Genomic DNA, 17,051 nt, shown 5'->3' on the forward strand with positions numbered 1-17,051 from the left:
ATATTTGTTGCAGTTTTATTTACAACAGCCAAAAACTGGAAACAACTGAAATATCCATCAACACACAATCTATCAAATTGTGGTGTCATTATAAAATAGAATACTACTTGACCATAAAAAAGAATGAATTACTAACATACACAACAACATGGATGAGTATCAAAAAAAATATTTTGAGTGAAATAAGCCAACCACCAAACACTACGTACTGAATGATTCCATTGAGAGGAAACTCAAGAGCAAGTGAAAGTAATCTATGATGATAGGATCAGAACACTGGTTGCCTATTGAGTGGAAACTGGAAGAGGGAACAGAAGAATTCTCTGGGGTAATGAAATACTAAGTTTAAAGTAGGATATGGTTACATGGGTCTTTGCATTGATCAAAACATCAAACTGTACACTTAAGATCTGTTCACTGTATGTCAATGCTACCTCTAAATAAAATATAATAAATTGGTTACGTCTTTTACTTCAGTAGTAGAAAATGCAGACCATATCACAGGGCACCATGCAACACCGAACACATGGCTACTTTTAGAGAGTATTAATTCATTTAAATTCATAGAGGAAGGCATAAATTCACATAGGGCCCTTATTTTGGGAAAGCAGAATGGTGTTATTTTAAGCAATCTAAAACTGTTTATTGACAAACAAAAATAATATGGATTCTTTTTTTTAATTAAACATGCCAATATAAGTATGAACCAATATAAGTATGGACCAAGTAAAGAGGTTAAATACTGAGTCAGGTTCCTAAGCATCTTACCTTGGGAAGACATGAACTATTATTAAAGTCAATACCAAAAAAAAGTATACACTATCATTGTGTTATTCCTGATTGGGCAGGGATGGCAGTTAACAATATTAATTATGATGACAACAATTTGTATAGGAAAAAACATAGTCACGTTAACTACGATAACTTCTGTTCTCAATCAAACCCAACATGGAAGACACGATACATCCTACAGTCAATTATTTGGCTATGGGGTCTACAACTGTAACTCAAGTTCTTATACAGTGTTAGGAGGTATAACAAATTTCAACCCTAAATGAATTAAAGTGATGGTTCACATAGGAACCCCTACAAATGGAATAAACTGAATAACAGGGTATCACACTTAACTGATAACATTTTACCAAATCTCTTAACCTTTATTTTCAAAATAAATAAAGGAAATACAATTTTAGCATTTAATTGATCAGTGAGGTCTAGGATGTTTTAACCAGAAACCTATCTACTTCCCAACTTAAGTATAGGACAATCCTTAACACACATGCAGGCTCACACGCACGCGTGCATACCCATTTGTGAGTATGTGTGTGTGTTTGCATGATTACATGCATGTGTGCGTAACAAGTTCTATGTGGTTCTCAAAAAGTTCTAAACTGATTTGGCATTGGTACTCAAAGAATACACTCGAAACAGCAAAAGACTGAGCAGCCTATTGTTAAGGCTTCTTACAGAAGCAGTGTACCTGTGCCCTCCTCTGCACCTCCAAGAGGAGCTCCGAGTACTGCAGCTCCAGCTCCTTCTTTTGTTTGTGCCAGCAGCTCTCCTGGGCTTTGATCTGCTCAGCCACTTTGTTAAAGGTGTCTTCCTGGGTCTGCTGCAGTTCTCTCATCGTATCAGACTTGTTTTTACAGATGTACTCCAGGTGACTTATCTAAATGGGGACACACAACAGAGAATGAGCTATGCTCTCAAAATATGCCTTCGTAGCACCTCCCCAAACACCATCCAAAATCTTCTACTATGTTTCATCCCTTACATTCACATAAAATTTTTAAGTTAAAATGAAAAAAAAAAGAAAGAAATAGAAATTGGTAGGACAAATGATATTTTAGGAAAAAATGGTGTCATTTGTACATATGTGTGCTTAGATGACAAATCATTTTTCTCTTTCTAATAAAGTTACTCATTCTATAATGAGAAAATTAAGAAGAATATTTTTACTTCTAGAACCAAAGCTCAAGCTATTCATGTATCTCAATAGGAAATGAAGTATTTCAATGAGATTTATAAATCTATATTTTACATATAATAAAACAATGTTACAACCATTTTTTATCTCACGTTCAAAACACTGGAAAGAAAATCATCATCTAACGTGTATGGCAATTAATGATGTTTTGAAACTATGAAAAACTATTAAAACATAATACCATCTCAGAGGGTTCAAACATGTACTCATTTTAATTCTCAGTAATTTTCAAACCCATTATACACACATTCACAATCATGAACAGCATCTGTGCTTCTCACAATTTATTCCTCATTTCCTTTATCCTACTTCTCAGTGCCTAAGGTTCTGTTTGCCAATCGAACCAAGGTAAAATGTTCTCACTGTAAAATTGGGCCAAGACGCTGTTTCATTAGTTCAACAGATTGGAGAGAAAAAAAAAAAAAAAAAACTTAGGTAACAGTTTTTTTCTTCATGTCGCATAAAAGCAAATGCCATGGCAACTAAGATCTGGAAACCAGACCACATAATACAGTCCTGACCAGTTCAATAGACCCGGGATGAGAATCAGTATCTTTAATGGTGGAATACATTGGTCTACTAAGCCATTTTAATTTTCCATAACCAAAAGAGGGATTGTAGTTTGTTGGTTTTTTCTTTTTTTTAAGACTGAAATGCTGGGCTGGTGAAGTCCACTGTTTTCTGCTACCATGTATACTTTGAACACACTACAGCACTGAATGGGTTCATTAATACACAGTTTGTCATAATTCAAAAAATACCATAAACATAATTTTAAATTTTTAAGTGCTTTTAAAGTAACACCTCGTTATTTCCTGGGCAAAAATTTTAAGATCATGTTTTGGAATAACTGTATCTTGTTTCTATTTTATGCTAACATAAAGAGTTGGTTTATTAATGTAAATGACTAAGTTCTTTGAATTGCTTCATCAGTAAGATTAATTTATTTTCTTTTAATTAGGTCCCTGTGGCTAATACTGGCTAGTAGTATTAGCATGTCCCGCACAGAGTGTGGAGCTTAGAGACTTCATACAGACTTCAGTCACATTTACATGCCCACAGCAATGGCATCAAACTGAGTTGTAGACAAGCCATAATTAATGGTATTGAATTATTAACATCCAAATTCTTTTTGAAATAAGATGAATGTCAGCCCCTCTTAATGATACTGTGATGTGGACAAATGTCACTGAATTTAATAGAGGTATCTGGTGCCTGAGGACAGTTACCTTCTCATTAGCCCTGGTGAGGTCTGCGATCAGGGCATCAACATTCTCCTGCAAGACTGCACAGAGCTCGGTCCAAGAGAATTTATCCAGCATGCCTTCTGGTTGTTTCATGAGCACACAGCCTGCTATCAAGTGCTGATACAAGGTATGAAGAAAGGTTAGCTTCTCCTGTGAGGGAAAAAAAAAGAAAAGAAAAGAAATTAATTCCAATATATCAACACTGTAAGAAGTAAAATACATACTACGTGTGGGGAAGAATCTGTTTCAAAAACTTGGAAAGGAATTAAAATACCCAAGTCTCATGAAATACCCTGTCGTTTTGGGTGACTTCTTTTACATTCAAAAGCATCAGATAAAAATTTGGAATTGCTTAAACTTGGTATTCAAAACCAAAATCTGCAGTCTAGAAGCCAGAAGACCAGGGTTCTGACCCCAGCTCTGCTCCTCCTGAGGATGTGACCCAAGTGCCTGTTTAGGCATCGCCTTTCTCGGCCCTGACGTGACGTATCTGCACTAATTGTTTCTAAGCCCTTTTGACCAGATGTCAGGACAGTAATTCTATAATTTCATATTTACATTCTCCAAAACAGATGTTATTTAAGTCAGAAAACCAATATAGAGAGAAGAGTGTTACTCAACTCCGTTAAAGACAAAGTTACACCAATATCTGTGCTTTACATGTACACAATTACTCAGCTTTCTTCCTCCTCCAGAGATTCCAGTTTGCTTACCACTTATAGGAAATCTATCCCCAGCCCCTTAGGCAAAGCAGACAGTGATATGAAAGATATGGAAGAGGGGCTCATTTGTTTTCCCCCTAAGTTCATACAGTATTTGGCACATTGGGCATTTAGAGGTGTTTAAATATTACAAAGCAACAGGCAAAAAGAAATGGGCACAGCTGCCCAAGACATAGTTTCAAAACTGTCCAATCAGAAATATGTAATAAAAAGTTCTTTAAAATTATGTTGCCATTGTAGTAACTAAACCATCCACTGTTTAACAACCCAGAAACACTATGCCATAGAATTCAGTAAAAAGCTGATCCCATCTTGAACACACACAAAGAGTTTATTTACTGAAATGCCAAATGGCTCTCTTTATAAGGTGTTTCATCTATAACGTGCCCAAGAATGGAACTCAAGACGAGGTCAGTGTAGAGCTACAAAAGGGTATTTTATGTAGATAAAATAAGTCCCTTCAAATTTTTTTTAATAGATCAGCAAGAAAAGTAAACTTTTACAAGGAGAAAATTTGAGGCGGAAAAAAAAGAAATGCTAATCTTCTAGATAAGAAAAACTGTATATAGCATATGTAAAGGTTGTATAATAATAAATTATGGGGAAATTTTTCATACATATATTTTAATATATATATTAAAACGTGTATATCTAATTCTCTCTATATGCCACCTTACCTTTTTCCAAACATAATAAGTTAAAACCAAAAAATTTCAATATGTAGTTACAACCACGAACTTGAGTTAGGATAGCAGAAGAATCCTCATAAATATGTTATGCCTTTTTCTTTTTTAAGCAATTAAAGATGTCTTTTGCATTTTCAACTGCGTCGAGATGTTTAAAAATCTTATTAAATACAACTAACACTCAGGCACTAAAAGTCTTCGCCCGCCACATTTTGCCAAGTGATCGAGTTCATCCTAAAGGATAATTCATTGTGTCGCCATTATGTCCTTTTTGCTTGGGCTGTGATAAACCATGCATGATAATCATCCATTTGGCGTGAAAAGAGAATCTCAAGATCCAAAATCAATTCACACATGTTGAACCCAACCACAACGCTGTAGACATGCTGACTTTACAATACAGGCAGGCTTCTAGTTTCCTTTCCTTTAATCATTATCTGATGTGTAGAACAATTCCAGCCCCTTCATGTGGACACAATTTAAATCCCAGACTGTAAGAAGAGTGGAAAGAATGTTTCCTTTTTACTCTCTTGGCATTCATGTTCATATTTGTTGGAGTAATGAACTCAATATGCAGGACGACTCAGATAAACCAGTTCCACACTAGCTAAGCTAGCTCCATATCCTCATGGGTCGAAGAATATATAAGATAACAATTCCATTCACACAGGCTCATACAGAATATAAAAGTTTTGTCATAATATTTTAAGAACTCGTTAATAAATAAAAATGAATAGGCAACTCTCAAGGGTATCTAAATAATGTTTCAATATTGTGGGACTTGTTTTTTCCTAAATTTCGGTTAATATCCTACAATTATAAAGAGTAAGGAGGCTGTCTATTAAAGGAGATATTATTCCTGTTTTGCAAATAAGGAAACTAAAATGTGGGCAGATTAAGCTGCGTGGCTTGTCCATGTTCACAGTTTGTAAACAGGAGTACCACAAGCCAAGTCCAGTTCTTTTGATTACAAAAAGCATATTCTTTCCACCATGTTCAGCTACTAAACTACAGAAATAAAAAATAATTTAGTCACCGGCAAATAGGCAAACTTTGAAAGGACTGTTGCGAGCTTAAGTGCTTGGGATATGATGTTCTAAATAGAAAGATGAAGCCACACAAGTGACAGAGGGGTTAAACTCCATTACTTCTCCCCAAAATAGGATGACACGAGAGTAATGGAGTGACCGATTTTGCGGCTGGCATGAATATTTCAAGTCAGCTCCGAACAATTTTTTGAATTAAATCGAATCAGAGTAAAAACAGCCACTTGATGTATGTAGATTTAGAAAACTGAGATTAGTGAAGGCCTTTCCTGCCAGGTGTCCTGTCTCAGGTAATACCTCGGTATCCTTCTGGAAAGCCTGGGCAAGCTTCTGCAGTTCGCTCTCTGATTGGGCTGCTCGAGCCTTTTCTTTCTCCCAACAGTGCAGCACATTTTGTAGTTCCACTTTCAAAGAGCTTATGAGAGCCTCTCTGTCTGCACATTTAGTGCGTAAATGACTTAACTCTTTACTGACATCGGCCAGTTTATCCTGAAGGTCCTGTCAGAGAGGCAAAATAGAGAGACTGCATGAAGGCCGGCCAATAAAGGGGCTGAGGATGCAAACACAAAATACATAATGAAGACCTCCAGAGCTTTACCATAAAAGACTCCCAAGCGCAAGTATTTGGCTACAATGCTAAACATTACAGTAATTTATTGAATAATTTTTCTAAGTATACCGTTTTAGCTCAAAAGTTAGAAAAAACTGTTAAGCTTTAACATTGAAACGTAAAATGTTCATAAGATAGCTAATTCCAAAAAGCTCTTTGAATAGGAGTTTTCCTTTCAATTCATTATTTTAAAAAAATAGCTTAGTAGCTAAAAAAAAATTTCGTAACATGTAAATAACATTTTCAAATGAAATCTTTTACATTTAATATAAGAACATTTACTTCCCAATGACATCCAAATACTAATAGAAATCTCAAGTGTGTGACATAAAATCCTGAACTCTTTCTTCTTCAACCTTATTCACAAATTCTACTGAAGTATGTCCGTGACAAACTCAACATGAACCAACACAAAAAATTTCCAACTCTGAGACTCGCCTCGGTATAATTTTGAAAACATGTAGTACATAAAAGCAGTGCAGAAAATAAAATAAACTCTTGGCTTGGACCTGAGCCAGGTGCAGTCTCAGCCCATTACTAGGCATGATGCTCTAAAAACAATTGCTCCACCCTAAAATGATGAAAACTGACTCCAAATACTGACGTGCTTACGTAAAATGTGTTCAATACGTATCTGAGGCTGGGCATTAAATCTTAAACCATTTTCTGAATCGATGGTATTATAATTAAATCTGGAAAATACATCTTTCCTTTAACCAAAATAATGTCCAACCAAGTTGTTTTTTAATGAAAAATACATTCTTATTACTTTGATCAACAATAAAAAATCAAAATTGTATCCAAAGGTACTTAATAAAAAATAGGGTGATGCATTTTCAGATATCTCTAAAGTAGTCCCTAGATAATTACATTTGTTTCATAATACAAAAGGAAAAAAGTTATTCTAAGTCATAATACCTTTATATTCTTAGTGTGAGATTCTATCTTCTGTTTGGTAGAATCAAGTTCGCTCGATGCCTTTTCCTTAGCATCATTCATGCTGTTTAGCTGATGAAAGAAAATGTAAGTTACTTTTTTTTTTTTTATGTTTTTCAAGGGTGAGTAATTCAAAAGCTGATCTTTAAATGTTTTTTAGGCAATTACTTAAACACCAATATTCCAGTAGTGATTAAGAGTCTTGAAAAATTATTTCTTTGGGTTAACTATGTCATTTCTGTCCCAAGTTCACACGGCTGAAAAGAAAAAGCATTCGAGCTTAAAATGTCAGTGATGTTACTGTGCTTTTGCTAGATGGCTGGATAAAGGATTTCATTCTTACTGTAAACAAATACAACTTTATTCTTAAAATCCTACTGGACCAAAATGCCAAAAGCAGTGGCATCTATAAGGAAAGAAAAAAGCAGAGAGCAGAAGACTCTTCTTTCTATACATCATGAGGGTATTCGGTGGTCTCTCACTCCATATGACAACTTCAGGGTCGGTCACATGCAGTCCTACTGGGAAGGCTTGTGGCAGGTCATCAGTTGGTCCTGCTCCGCTTGTGATTTATTTTCTTTGACAGTTCATTCTTCTTTCTGTCAGACTGCTCTTTTTGCTTTCTTTGCAGCCACCCCCTTGGTCTCCCCACTGCTGTCTCTGGCACTGGTTCACAACAAAGCACATTACTAAGCCAAAGCCTGCTGAGTCGACTTTTCAACTGCGCTGAGGATCATGTGACATTCATCCTCCCAAATAACAATTCGCTGTGGGGAATATGTTCCTAGTTACCCCGCAGCTTCCAGACCCAGGCCTCAGAAGAGTTTCATCAACTACTAACAATACAGGTTGCCTTGCCTCACTCGGAAAGACTTAGCAATATCTGTTCTTTATAGAAATTTATTTATTTCAGTGGTCACTTTCTTTTCGCCTTTTGAACGATTACGGAGAGTATTAAGAAGACTCATTTTCCCTTCTTTGTTGACCGTGGTAAACTAAAATAAACCTCTTCTGAAATGGGAAATATAATGATTTCGTGGCCTTGTATTATTTGAAAGAAACAAATAAACAAAGGGTAGACACTAAATTCCATGCTGTGTGGCTTGTCTTTGGTTTGAACAATCTGTTGGTTATTTTGCCAACTAATTGTATTTCATGTAATTATTTCATACTCTCTAGTTTGACTAGAGGCAACTACACAAACTTTCCCATTTTTTAAGCATAAATTCATAAAATATTTTAATACCCAAGAAAATTATCAACTCACACATTAAACAAGACAAATGAGATGAAAAATAGAAGCATGGGCTTTTTTAATCAGCAAACCAAAAACTGCCAAACATCAAACAGATATTTGTTTTTGAAAACTTCTAACAACAGTCCTTTAGAGAATGAGAACTAACCTCTCTCTCTTGTTTTGTTAAGACTTCCATAATTTGTAGAAACCTTAATCTAAAATCTTGACAAAAACCTAAATTTCCACTACCTATTCCTCATTTCCTATAAACTCGTTAACATTTAAGTAGAATACATATTAACTTAGATGACTTGTGTCGTCTTTTATTAAATTAAAATAGATAAATTTTGAAGGCCAAGAAATGACAGAGTGTTTGTAACTTTGAAAATAATAGTCTGACTTTGGAGTTACAGAAACGTAAGTGAGACACGACTTTAGGCCACACTTAAAGAAAGAACAGTGACAGACAATTTATTATTTTTTCTATCTGTGAAGCTGTCAATTCAACATTCCCAATCTTTCTGACCTTTGTAACAAGCCCGGAACCGCAGTGCTGCAGGCCGAAGGCTATAAGTGTGGAGCCAAACAGTGCAAGTGTTACCTCATTAGATGCATCTTCCAGCTTGTTCTGGTAATCTGTCAAGGTACGCCTCAAAGTCTCAAGGACACCAGAGAAGCTGGGAGGTTTATCTTTGTCCTTGTGGATGCCTAGAGAAAAATGTAAGATGAAAATATATCCTAAAGTCACAAAGAGACAAAAGCTAAGCAAACAGTAACAGAGATATTACAATTAGATAGAGCTGAAAAGATATTATGAAACATTGAGTAGAGTCTTATTCTCCAAAGTATACTGCTGTATAGCCAAGTATTAATAGCCTTTCTAAACAAGTGATCAAATTAAGCTCATAATGTATCAAGTTCAAATTTATGGCTACTTCCTACCTTACCAAGGCCCACGCTATAGTTAGTATTGGGCTCTTTTTTTTTTTCCCTATCTCCTAAATAACTAAACTATTTGTACACACCTGTTATCCAACAATTAAATGAACAGTCTATATACTAATGTTGTTTTGGGAAGTTACATACACTTAACTTTGGTCCTTGTGTTTCTGATCAGTCAGGCCTATTTTGCTTAAATAATAATTTCTGAACCCAAGAGCACATAATTTTCTGTTATGCTTGGAAATACTCTTCAATCCTTAAAATTCTCAAGTTACAATTTGAAATAAATAATAAAAATGCTATTATCTACACAGGCCCACATCATGTTTCAATTAAAACCCTTAAAACTGATACTTATTATAAAAATATGAGTATTTCCATATTATGCCCTCAAACTATTTTAATTTAGTTGGGCCATAAGTTGGTTGAGCTAATCAAGGTCACATGGTCAAATGTAGTTCAAAAGATTAATCCAAAATCATCAAAAGTTGAGTTTTAAAAACCACTTTAAATTGATTGTTCACTGTACTTCTCTTTTACTGTTAAAAAACAAGTAGCAAATGTTAAGATATTCTATTAAAAATATTTCTCTTTTCCTATTATAATTTCTCCCCAGCATATTTCCATTTCAATAGACAAGAAACATATTTTTAGCAAGGATGATTTCAAAAAGAAGCATTCATAATATATGTTTTATAATCCATTGATTCATTCATTCAAATACTTTACTGAATTCCTACTACGTACTAATCCAAGGCATTAGGTACATGGAGGTGAATAATATTGGTGTAGTCTCTGTTCTCAGAGAATTTACAGTCTAAAAGGAGAAGGAAAGAGGGGTGCCTAGGTGGCTCAGTCAGTTGGCTGTCCAATTCTTGATTTCGGCTCAGGTCATGATCTCTAGGTCCTGGGATCGAGCCTCAGAGCAGAGTCTGCTTGTCCCTCTCCCTCTGCTCCTTCCCCCACCCCTGCACGTGCTCTCGCTCTATCTCTAAAATAAATAAATAAAAACTAAAAAAAAAGATGAGGAAAGATAGTAAACAAACAATTATGAGCTCATTTATCCATTCTTCATGTATTCAACTGCTAGAACTTTGGGAGGATGGGGGGAAAGGCAATAATAAAGGAAAGAAGGAAGGAAGGAAGGAAGGAAGGAAGGAAGGAAGGAAGGGAGGAAGGAAGGAAAATTTTTGGTTAATGATAGACTAACTTTATCTCAGAGTATTAGTAATATTTAGTGTTTTAATCTTGGACAAACTGTTACTAATAAATTTATTATATTCATCCAGGTATACTTTAAACACTATCTTAAGTATGGGTTCACCTTAGATTTTCTTAAACAGAAGAAGAATATTTAACTTAAAAACCAGAAGTAATATGGAAGAAACACATATCCCAGCTAGGCAAAAAATAAAACAGACACTGCTCTGAGCCATGATAATGGAGGAGACAGTACTCTCTGTAATTACTATGAGTTAGAAAGACAACTCATTAAAAATTTTATTAAAGGTCTTACCAAATATATTTTTTTTAAATTGCTCTTGCACAAGATAAAAAAATGTAATGTATAATTCTTTTCTTTTGCTACTACACAAGTAGGCCATGAATAAATCATCCAAGGACACTCGGGAAATCTGCTGGCTTTTACAATAAGGGAGAAAACTTCCTCTTAGAAATTCAGAAGAATAAAACCATTTTAACATGAGTGTTAAAGGGTAAGGGGACAAAATGCCCTGTCCTTACTGAGCCATGCATATTCTTATATTCTATATAAAATAAAGTTTCTTTGCTTGAAAATGTTTATACAATAAAGTTCAGCCAAAGTACAAAATATGCTTTAAGTCCCACCCACATCCCTTATAAAAAGAAATTGTTTCTGGTCTCTTAACATGGCAAAAGGCTTAAAAAGAAAAAAAAAAAAGGGTCACTAGGACTCAGGACCTTACTGATTTAACTTAATAATATTCTAACCCCTGAATATTACAAGAAACAACCTATTAAAGATATCTTATCAAGGAAAGCTCTAAAGATTCCCAGATGAAGAGCAACAAAAATAATTTGAAAAGTGGTCACATATGGCTTTTCAAAGGTCAAAGTCCAAATGAAGAACAGACTATGTTAGAACACTTTATACTTCAAAACACCACCTCACAACCTTCCAACTTTCTCTACACATGTAAGTCTTGGTACTTGGAGGCCAGCCTATACTTTCCCATCACCATTACCTGTTTCACTCTCTCTAGCTCACTTTTAATATTAAGTACATTTTAACTTTGGATATGCCTTGGAAAATCTTTTTTTGTTTTTGATAATTATCACATTTTATTTTACATTTCTACTAGACATCATAACACTTACATTAAATATAAAAATATATGTGTGTGTATCCATATCACAACCAGTGAATGTTTTATTATTTATAGCGATAGTCTTCTTTTCTGGTATGTATCACCTGATTTTATTTTTCAGACAATTTAAACATTATTATCTTTTGTGATTTGAAGCGAATTACCTGAATCTGATTCTGATTAACAACTCCACTCAGGTTGTGGTATAATTATTTGGCTAAAAAGGCCAACCTCAACTGGCAGTGCTTCTGACCGGAGAAGGTTTTGGGGGGAAGAATGAATTTTCTAACCTGTTTGGGACTAATCAATCTCTTGTCTTTCTTTCATGATCTCATGGTACATTAGAAACTGCTAGCCTAATATAGAGCACCCAATTTCTATGTTTCTTAGGTATACATTTACCTAAAACTATTACATAAAGGCAAATCTTTTTTTTAATGAGTATCCCACAGCAGAGAAGGTATAGAAGAAATGGTTCCAAGCCCTCGATTTAAATGTTTTCTTTTAAACAAGCTCAGAAATGAAATATTTTTACATGACCCAAATAAGCCACTGTTTCTCAAGCTGGTGTTACTACCTCAGTAACCTATAGTTCCAAAGTAGAAACAGTAAGTTGCCATGAATAAGGTAAGTCTATCTCTTCAACTTTCTCAAACATTCTCTTATCTACTTCAGTCTCCTGCAAGACTCCAAAAGGGGAGAATTATTAAGAAATAATGGAGACAACAGAAGAAGAAAGACTGAGATTTTTTTAGGAATACATACGTGTATGTATGTGTGTATATATGTATGTGAACATACATATAGAACATGAGTAGTCATATTCAACCTCAGAATAGGGAAAAAAAAAAACCCGTTGTTTAATGTGGATTTTTAGTCACATAGCAAGATACAGAAAATAACATTCAAATGGGTGTTATCTTCACCTAAGAAAATCTAAACATTTAATAGATTGATGACCAAGAAAATTCCTTTTTCACTTCAAAAGCATTAAATATAAACATTTTGTTGGCAGCTCTGCTTTTCAAACTGAGACTACATTCTGTACATTAATTTGTTTTACTCACTGAGATCATACACAAACACTTTCCTTACCTTGCAAACACAGGTACCCATTCTGGAGTTTTTAAGGAAAATGGCTTCTAACTTTTCTAACATATGGAGAGTATTTCTTATGTAAGTCTTGCTCACCCACGCCCTATGTCTCCAGGGAACATCCAAAAAAAACCACTTTCTTTACCAACGTTTGAGAAATGTATTGGTGGGGGGAGCCCCAGCATCCTTGATGGGCTAGCTCTATGTGGCTCGATAAGCTCTGTGTACCAGAGATAACAGCTATCAAGCTGGGCTCCCTGAATTCAGTGAGGACAATGGGATCTGGGTTGCAAAGGCCAAGCGGTAGCACTTAACTTCCGGGAACAAAATGTACATGGTTGTCATAATGAAATCAAACAAAATGGTTTTACCCGCAGAGATCGCTGGTGTTGGCTAACTGATCATGGTGTTCATAGGACTAAAATAGGTAGGCACTCTACTTAAACGTTTTCCGACATGTATAAGTAGAAAAGCTCTAGGTCTAATTACCAGAGGTAGAACTTAAATCAACACAGAAAAGAGTCTGGCTCTCAATCAATTATCAGACTTGAGCTAGTTCACAGACCCAGTGTCTCTTAAATAAAGAGAAGGGGTTCCCTCTGGAAACCCTAACATACTGCCAGATCATAGTGTAAATCTTCCTCCTCATCTTCCTCAAAGAAACATGCAACCATTTACCAAGGTGACTATGCACTGGAGAAAAGGGGTTAATCACTGGGATAACTGGACACTGGAGCTGAACTGACACGAATGCCTAGAGGACTAACATGCTATTGTGGTTCACTAGTTAGGGTTGGAGCTGACAGAGGTCAGGAGATTCACTGAGTTTTGGCTAAGTTTCTATCACCAGTGGGCCCAGTAGGTACCAGTAGGTACCTGAACCCACCTTATTTCCCTGGTTTGGAATGCAGAGCTAAGAAAAGACAAATGCAGAGACTGGTACCATATCCATATCGGTTACCTGACCCATGAAGTGGAAGATTTACAGAGGAAAACCAAATAGAAAAAAGCAAGTGGAAGTCACTAGAACTTTTACCTACCAAAAGAGTAAGTCAAAAGTGATGCCACCTTTCTGGAGAGATTGCAGAGATCAGTGCCACTGGGAAGGGACTTAAAAGATACAGGGGTAGTGATTCCAACCACATCAGCATTCAACTCATCTATCTGGCTTGTGCAGGATACAGATGAATCTTAGGGAATGGCAGTGAATTACTACAAGCATAGTTACATGTGATTCCCACTGCAGCTGCAGTTGAAGATGTGGTTTCATTGTGGGAGCAGGTCAATAACATTTCCCGGCGATTGGAATGAAGCTATTTCTTCCATCCTTTTAGTAAAAACTACCAAAACAGTTTCCTTCAGCTGTCAGGGCCAGCAATATACCTTCACAGCTTTACCTCAGAGCTATATCAACTCCGGCAGAATCTAGTCTATAGAAATCTTGATCACTGTTCCATCCCAAAAGACATCACATGTTCTACTTAGCTCTCTACCAAGCTGAAGACAGCATTCTGACAGCTCGAGCTCCCGCAGGTCAAGTTTGGCAGGTCCTTATAGAATCATAGTGTAAACTTTCAGGGGGTTGGAACAACGCAAGTCATCCTCTACAGATAACTTTTGAGAATCAAGCTTAACACTTGCTACTGGTCCTCAGCAGATAATACATTCATGGCCACCAATTTACCATGTGACCTGAATTGCTCATCATAAAATTGTTATTATCTGATCCACCAATCCATAAATTTGGGCATGCACAACAGCACTCTATCATCAAGTAAAAGTGCTCTATACAAAACTGGATTCAAGCAAATCCTGAAGGCACAATTAAGTTGCTTGAGCACACAGTCCAGATTTGGATGGGCCCTGTGCCTGATATATTGCCTCCCCTCTTAATCCACAACCTGAATCTATGGAAGGTTTCCTATGACCTATTGACTAATGAGAGAAAAAAAATGGTTCAGTATATAGACGGTTCTGTATATGCTGACTCTAAGTGAAAGCAGACAGTTGCAGCATTACAACCCCACTCAAGGGTGGCCCTGAAGGACAGCTATGAAGTAAAATCATGCCAGTAGTCAGAACAAGTGATGGACCTGACTGTCATTTTGCCTGGAATGAGAAATGACCAAAAGTAAAAAAGTACACCAAAAGCGCGGGTAGTAACTAACAGTTTAATGAAAATGGTCAGGGACTCGAAAAGAACACAACTGGAAAATTGGTAACAAGGTGATATGGGCAAGAGTATACGGACAGACGTCTCCAAATAGGCACTGTGCCCAGACCAATTAGTAGAAGAGGATCTTAATAATCAGGAGGACATGATGAGGCATTCTGTGGCTACTAGCTAGCATCTCTTCCCAGCCGCCTTTGTCCTTACCACCTTTGTTTTCCTTACAACAGAAGGGTCGTGATGGCAAGGATGTAGGGAATACATGAGCTCAGCAACACGGACTTCCATTCACCACGAGTGATAGGATTACAACCCCTGTTGTATGCAAAATCTATCAATAGCAAAGACAGTGAACCCATGATATGACACCATCTCTAGAGCCTGGCAGCAAGTTGATTATATTAAGTCACTTCCACCACGGAAGGAGCAATGCTTCATTCTTACTAAGGTAGACACTAACTCTGAATATAGATTTTCCTTCCCTGACCATAGTATTTCCGCTGAAATCACCATCTGTAAATTTGTAAGACATCTTATTCACAATTACATATTCCACATAGCATTGCTTCTAACCAGGGAACTCAACTTATAGCAAATAAAATATGGAAATGGGCTCATTTCACTAATCTTCTGTGATAAAAGTTAACAGACCAGGGGCACCTCAGTCATGGACCATGCGACTCTTGATCTTGGGGTTGTGAGTTCGAGCCCCATGTTAGCTATAGAGATTACTTAAAGATAAAATCTTTAAAAAAAAAAAAAAGTTAACAGACCATTAATTTCACTTCTGGGTGTATATCTAAAAGAATTGAAAGCAAGGTCTTGAAGAGCTATTTCCATGTTTATAGGAGGACTAATCACAATAGCCAAAAGGTAGAAGTGATCCAAAGGTGCCTCAATGGATCAACAAAATGCAAGTATTATTCTGCCTCGAAAAGGAAGGATTCCTGTCACATGCTATAACTCGGATGAAACTTGAGGTCCTTGTGCAAGGTGAAATAAGCCAATCACAAAAAGACCAATACTATATGATTCTACTCCATGAGGTGTCTCAAGTAGTCAAATTCATACGAACAGAAAGTAGAATGGTGGTTACCACAGGTTAAAAATAAGGGGGAGAGGGAATATGATGGTCAGTTTTATGCATAAACTTGACTGGGACACAGATATTCAGTTACACATTATTTCTGGATGTGTCTATGAGGATGTTTCTGGATGAGACTGACATTTGGATCAGGAGACTGAGAAAGTAGATTACCCTCCCCAGAGCAGATGGGCCTCATCCAATCCACTGGAGGTCTGAATAAAATAAAAGGCCGAACAAGAAGGAATTCTCTCTCTCTGCCTGATTGTCTTCAAGCTGAGACATTGGTCTTCTCCTGCCTTTTGACTCAGACTGCAACTGGAACTTATACCAGCAGCTCTCTTGGTTCTCAACACTTCAGAATCAAACAGGAAATATACCATCAGCCCTCCTGGGTCTCCAGCTTGCCAACTGCAGGTGTTGGATTTCTTAGCCTTCACAAGTGTGTGATTAATTAACGATCCCATTAGAGGATGTTGAGCACTCTTACTGAAGTCACTCCCTTGGATTTTACAAACTGAAACAACGAGCATGATGAAGTAGGCCAATTTTGGTTCTTAAACCTCAGTGGATTGGGAGGTGAGAGAAGTGAGAAGAATTTGGCAAATGACACCGAGACCTGTGTGCCACTCTTATAAGCATCCTCAATTCTCAGTGAACCATGAATCTCCAGGAAAAAGGTACCAGCCATGAGGTTCACAAGAACAATTAAAATTCTCAAGAAGATACCAGATCTAGACCACAGCCCTTTATTAAAGAAGTAAAGGAAGAGAGAGGAGAGGAAAAGTCCAGTTTGTTGTCCTGATTATCCTAAGAGCCGTCCCTGAGACTGCCCAATTCCTGGGTGATATATATAAACGCCTAAAGGCATCAAATGCTGTTGCTATTATTTCCCAGGGTCCTCTCCAGTAGAAAGAAAAAGAATACCTCTAGAGTATTAC

General features: G+C 36.5%; 1 protein-coding gene across 3 annotated transcripts in view; it reads right to left on the bottom strand.

Annotated features, from left to right (window-relative positions):
• CCDC171 (coiled-coil domain containing 171) overlaps positions 1-17,051 on the bottom strand; it is a 293,932-nt gene that overhangs the window by 179,680 nt on the left and 97,201 nt on the right. For all 3 annotated transcript variants that reach the window (XM_087869628.1, XM_045780223.2, XM_045780224.2), the window contains 5 exons: positions 9,073-9,179; positions 7,217-7,306; positions 5,986-6,186; positions 3,217-3,384; positions 1,481-1,669 (listed from right to left, as the gene is read on the bottom strand). In XM_087869628.1, coding sequence (XP_087725754.1) covers positions 1,481-1,669; positions 3,217-3,384; positions 5,986-6,186; positions 7,217-7,306; positions 9,073-9,179 — 755 coding nt within the window. The remainder of the gene's footprint in view (positions 1-1,480; positions 1,670-3,216; positions 3,385-5,985; positions 6,187-7,216; positions 7,307-9,072; positions 9,180-17,051) is intronic.

This window comes from Ursus americanus, chromosome 18, assembly GCF_024610735.1.
Source record: "Ursus americanus isolate L20-20 chromosome 18, mUrsAme1.1.p, whole genome shotgun sequence".
NCBI lineage: Eukaryota > Metazoa > Chordata > Mammalia > Carnivora > Ursidae > Ursus > Ursus americanus.